This window comes from Microchirus variegatus, assembly GCF_963457635.1.
Source record: "Microchirus variegatus genome assembly, chromosome: 16".
In the NCBI taxonomy this organism is placed as follows: domain Eukaryota; kingdom Metazoa; phylum Chordata; class Actinopteri; order Pleuronectiformes; family Soleidae; genus Microchirus; species Microchirus variegatus.
Genome location: NC_139817.1, coordinates 3,763,698 through 3,769,697, shown reverse-complemented (window position 1 = coordinate 3,769,697; position 6,000 = coordinate 3,763,698). Strand labels below are relative to the sequence as shown.

Genomic DNA, 6,000 nt, shown 5'->3' with positions numbered 1-6,000 from the left:
AAGTGCTTGAATTTGAGGTAACTGGTCCTGGAAGGTCACTGAAAGGTCCTTGAATTTGAGGGAATAGGTCCTGGAAAGTCATTGCAGAAATCTTTGAATATGAGGGAACTGGTTCTGGAAAGTCCTTGAAAAGTCCATGAATTTGAGGGTTTGGTCCTGGGAAGTCCTTGAATGTGTGTGTTGTATTTGTTGCCTCTTTATTACATTTTAAGGTGAAGAAATTATGTTTTTATTAACGTTAAGGTTTAGAGTATGTCTCCAGAAGATGAATTTAAGTCAATGTAGTGTCCTCTGAAGTGTGTGTGTGTGTGTGTGTGTGTGTGTTTGTGTTTTTGTTCTTCCACACAAAGCAGCGTCGTGGCTCAAAACAATGAACTGTTCTCATCTCATCAGAGCTGTGCATTTGAATAGCAAAGGCTTTGTGTGTGTGTGTGTGTGTGGGGGGGGGGGGGGTGGAGGTTAACAACCTCAGTCTCAGTCTGTCTCACACACATACATTTGTGTTTTCCGGTTGATTCATATCTGTCTTTGGTTTCTTCCACAGAAAACCACCGTCCCCCCCCTTCCTCCTGCAGTCGTCCTCCACCTCCCATCTTCTCCATGTGTCTTTGGTTTATCTCAGGAGTCCAGGATGAGGCCTCACCACCTCTCCTCCTCACTGTCACCTCCTCCCTGTGACAGTTTGGAGCGTGCTGTCAGAGCCTCCTTATAACACCTCCTCCTCCTCCTCCTCTTTGTGGCCTCGGCCCCTCCCCCTGTTTTCCCTCTTCCACCTGAGCAGCCAATGAGACCAGACAGGCAGAGAATGAAGGGGGGGGGGGGGAGTGTGTGAGTGTGTGTGTGTGTGTGAGGACGAGAACAGAAGGACAGACGGACACAGATGAGGCAGAGTGGTCTGAATGAGTTTCCTCCACCTGTTGCTTCACTTCCTCTCTGCATCTTCATCATCATCATCACACACACACACACACACTCTGGAACTAGGACGACGGAGACACGATGCCGGCAGCTGGACTCAGGTTCTCAGACATGGAGATGCAGGAAGAGCGTCGCATGGACACGGCGGCCCGGAGCAGAGCCGGCAGCTGCGTGGAGTTCTCTTCACTCAAAGTAAGTTTCTTTGCTTTAAAAATCAGTCTTTGTGGAAAAATGTCCAGTTTTTTCTCTGGAAAAACAATCAAATTTGAAGGAAAACTTCTTTTTTTAAGCTTTAAATTTAAGTGTGTGTGCAAATATAAGACATTCTAAGCTTTAAAGGAAGTAAACAGTCTTATTTAATATAATTTATTTAAATTTCCAGTGAAGCAGCTGTACCTAATAAAGTGGCCCCTTAGTGAATTATGCTTATCGCCCTGTTATTATCCCAATTTCTACACTTTTTATTCTACTTCTTCTACATCTTATACATTTTATGGATTTAGAGGCTGTTTTACTATTATTTATGTTCATTTTCTCCATTTCTAACTTTACCTTCAAATCAACGTAGTGTTATTGTTGTTGTCGTTGGGGTCAAAAGGTCAGAGGATTTACGAGCATCGATGAGTTCCGTGCAGACAATAAACATGGACGCCGTGTTATTCTATATTTCATGTGGGTCTTTGCAGAATACGAGGGAATTTCACAGGAGAACTCCAGAATGTGTTTTTCCAGGTCAGCAGCGGCTGAAGACGCAGAGAATGTGACACCGACCTGGTTCTCATTCACAGAAATGAATGAATAAGATATTTTTTTTGTCAAATTAGTTAAAAACAACACACTCAAACACATCATTAGATGTGAAAAACACACTATACTGTAATTTTGCATATAAGGAATCAGCAGAAATGAAAATAAATAATAGTTAAATAGCCCTAAATCCATAAAAATTGAAATAATAATGAGAGCATAGCAGAGCTATAAGCATATTCACTTACTGGCCACTTTATTAGGTACAGCTGCTTCAAGGTTTACTCTATTTTTGTGTTAAAACTCGCAGTTTTCCTAAATTACTCTGATTAAAAACACAATTCAACGTCGCTTAAATCACATTTTCATCCTCATTTCACTCATTTACATTTGTGTGAACAACAATCGTCAAGTTTATTTAACAAAAATACACTTTAATGACCAACAGTGGAGCTGTTGTTTGTGCTCAGGTTTTCACTTTCATAACCGCGGCCTCTTTGTCTTTATCTTTGTGTGTTTTTCTTTCTCTGATACAAATCTCCACAATTCAATAAAGTGCACATAATAATATAATAATAATAATAATAGTAATAAATGCCTGTGATCTTGAGACGGGATCAGTTTGAAACTGTTGTTACTGCTCTGTGCAAAGCCGGCAGACCGACACAGATCTCAGTGTGATTGGAAAACACACAACCAGATGCTGGGAATCAACTGTGTGTGTGTGTGTGTGTGTGTTTAGATGTTTGGTGAAAAAAGCCAAAATGTGCGTAACTAGTACGTTCTTCAACTGAGGTCATTCAAAGTCAACCAGAAACCTGAAAACACAACCTTTTATTTACTATTTTAGGATTTTGTAGCCATACAATACACCTTTATTGTCCACCTTTTGATGCAAAAACCATGACATAACTCTCATGTGGTCCACATGTTGTCCCAGGGCCACAGGTTTGACACATCTACATTACTCTTATGTGATGCTTAGATCTGTGTGCAATCCAAATAATGTGTTTGTTGCTTTATTTTGATAGTAAACTACGGTGGCCCTGAGGTGCAAAACACAAATGTACATCGCAAAACACAAAAACATTAACTCAAAATGGAAACGTTAATTCTGCTTTTACGTTTATGTTTTTTGGTTTGCGTTTGTGTTTTTTGTTTTGCATTTGCGTTCTTTTATTTGTGTTCTGTGATTTGTGTTTGTGTTCTGCGTTTGTTTCTTGATTTGCGTTTGGGTTTGTGATTTGCATTTGTTTCTTGATTTGCGTTTGTGTTTTTTGATTTGCGTTTCTTGATTTGCGTATATCTGTTTCGTGATTTGCGTTTCTGCTTCGTGATTCGCGTTTTCGTTTTGCACCTCCACCATAATAGACAGTCACTTTTGCAAACCGCCACCAAATCCCATAGAGAAAAAACGCGTTTTAAGCTCTAAGGACACAGCAGGCCTCTTTTCCTACGTTGTTGTTGTTTAAATAGAGTCAGACAATCGTTTTCAACTGCACGAGTCACACAATGACATGTTTGAATGTAGCGATGGAAGCAGAAGTGGGTGAAAAACTCCTGAGCGCTGTGATGTAAAATCGACGATTTTCTCTATGGGATTTGGTGGCGGTTTAGAACAGGGACACAGACTTCACAGACTGACTTTTTAGTTGAAAAAGTTGAGTTTAATGGCAAAAATAAAGCACATTATTAAGATCACATACAGTATCTAACCATTTACATAGAGTAATGCAGAGGTTTTAAAACCTGTGGCTCAGGGACCATGTGTGGCCCACAAGTTAATATCAACTTTCTTTTCCCTCCTGAAGTCATTTTACAGGCACGTCATGTGGACGACCGCTATTTTAAAAAAAATGCAGCTTTTAAAAAGCTTTGGCAACAAACAAACAGAGGAGTGTGTGTGTGTCTGCGTGCGTGTGTGTGTGTTGTTGACAGTCGACAGACGTCGTACCAGCAGCTGTTGTCACAGTATATACATATATGTATACTATAGTATATGTTTGAGGAGTTTACTGCAAACACTGGTGAAAGACTTTGTGATAATCATCTGACCACACACACACACACACACACACACTCACACACACACAGCTGAAGCAGCTCATTATGAAACCTTTTCAAAATAAAGCGTAGTTTCAATTTGAAAGAATTGTTCCTTTTTGCAAAAAAACATCCCTTTCACTTTGCTATTATTATTATGATCAAATATGATGATATTATTATGTATTTACATTTTTAATGGACAAAATAATGCACAAAATCCAAAATTAATCAATGATTTAGTGACATTTGTGAGTCAAATGAACAGGAAATCTGTTTTAAATGTAAAGTTCAGGAGAATCGGCTTAAGTTTAAGTCTATTTTTTTTTGTAAATTGTGTTTTCGTGTAAACAACCAATAACATGAGTGGAGTGTGTGACGTCACGGGGTCAGAGGTCACACACACACATACACAGAGCGTCATTAAAGTTATCGTCCAGCTATGTCATTATATCATTAAATCATTACTGCCCTCGCGTCACAACACATCAGACTCATGAACTGTTTATGTATTTACAGGTGTGTGTGTGTGTGTGTGTGTGTGTGTGTGTGTGTGTGCGCGCGCGCGCGTGCGTGCGTGCGTGCGTGCGTGCGTGCGTGTGTGCGAGGTCAGCAGGTTAATAATCATCTTATATGAAGGTATGCCGTTGTTGTACAGTAGAATATTCACTCAATCACTCACTCACTACCTCAGTGTCTCACTGACCTCCTCCACATTAACCCTGCCGTGAACTCTGGGTAAATTACCACGGGAATAAAACAGGAACTCCTTATATGGACGTCCTGTGTGTGTGTGTGTGTGTGTTTCTAGGTCACATCTTCAGTCTTCTCATGTTGTTGTTGATGAGTCAAAGTTCTGATTCATTTCATATCACACGGTTGTGATGAATGGAAATGGTGAAGGTTGTGAGTTCAATTCCTGGCTCTGCTAAGTCTATGCGTGTCCTTGAGCAAAGACACTTAAGCTCATGTTGAAGGGTGTGAATGTGAGTGAGTGAGTGTCTGAAAAAGTGAATGAGTGAGTGAGTGTGTGAATGAGTGAATGAATGTGAGTGAGTGTGTAAATGAGTGAGTAAATGAGTGAGTGAGTGAATGAGTGAGTGAATGAATGTGAGTGAGTGTAAATGTGAGTGAATGAGTGAGTGTCTGAGTAAGTGAGTGAATGAGTGAGTGAATGAATGTGAGTGAGTGAGTGAGTGTGTAAATGTGAGTGAATGACTGAGTGAATGAATGTGAGTGAGTGAGTGTGTAAATGTGAGTGAGTGTCTAAATGTGAGTGAATGAGTGAGTGTGTAAATGAGTGAGTGTCTGTCTGGTAGATTAGTGAGTGAGTGACTGAGTAAATGAGTGAATGTCTGAGTGAGTGAGTGAATGAGTGAGTGTCTGAATAAGTGAATGTGTAAATTAATGAGTGAGTGACTGACTGAGTAAATGAGTGTGTGTGTGAGTGAGTGAATGTCTGAATGAGTGAGTGAATGAATGAGTGACTGAGTAGATTATTGTGTGAGTAAGTGAGTGAATGAGTGTCATAGAGAGTGAATGTGTGAGTGTGTCTGAGTGAGTGTGTAAATGAGTGAGTGAGTTGTCTTAACTGTAAGGTTGTGGGTTCAATCCCTGCCCTTGGTGGTCTGTGTCCTCGAGCAAAGACTTAATCCCACGTTGCAGTGTGTGAGTCTCAAAACTCACTCATTATCTTTAACATTTTGCTTTGTTTTGATGATGTTTCTTGTGTTTTATTTGTCATTTTTATCGTTTTTATTCTTCATACCGTGACCTTGAATGTCCTGGAAGACGCTCATAAATAAAATGCGCTATTATTATTGTTATTTATTGAGTGTGTGAGAGATGGATAGAGGAGAATCTCCTCAGTGTCTTTGTTTGAACGGGAAAAACAAAAGTCTTTTAAGAGTTTCACATCTTCAGATCTTTGCTCGGCTTCATTAGGAAGAGAAGAATAGGTTGTGAATTACGTGTTTGATGTCGCAGCTCTGTGGCGTCTTTTACAATGATTCCGACATATTTTGTGGCTGTTTTTGTCGCGGGGGGAAACAAATCCGTCTGTGGCCACAGAAAACAAGACTTTTAACAAGTTTCATCAAAGTCCTCGAGAGCCCAGTAGAAACCGTACATCCACGAAGACACATTTAAGTGATTTATTGATGTAAAACAGGCTTTTATTTACACGTCCGTCACTAAAAACGAAGCTTGAACCTGCTTGTAATGAATCAAAGATTGTTTTTAGACCAAAAAACAAAACCTGGGAGCTGCTGAGATGATTGAAGTTGCTGCAGA

At 40.0% G+C, this 6,000-nt stretch overlaps 1 protein-coding gene across 1 annotated transcript in view; it reads left to right on the top strand.

The window, feature by feature from the left end:
- Positions 1-999: 999 nt before the first annotated feature.
- The window catches only part of arhgap20 (Rho GTPase activating protein 20), a gene marked incomplete at both ends in the record, with an annotated part of 44,507 nt that continues 39,506 nt past the window's right edge, over positions 1,000-6,000 (top strand). Inside the window, one exon of the mRNA XM_083902588.1 lies at positions 1,000-1,110. Coding sequence (XP_083758714.1) covers positions 1,000-1,110 — 111 coding nt within the window. The remainder of the gene's footprint in view (positions 1,111-6,000) is intronic.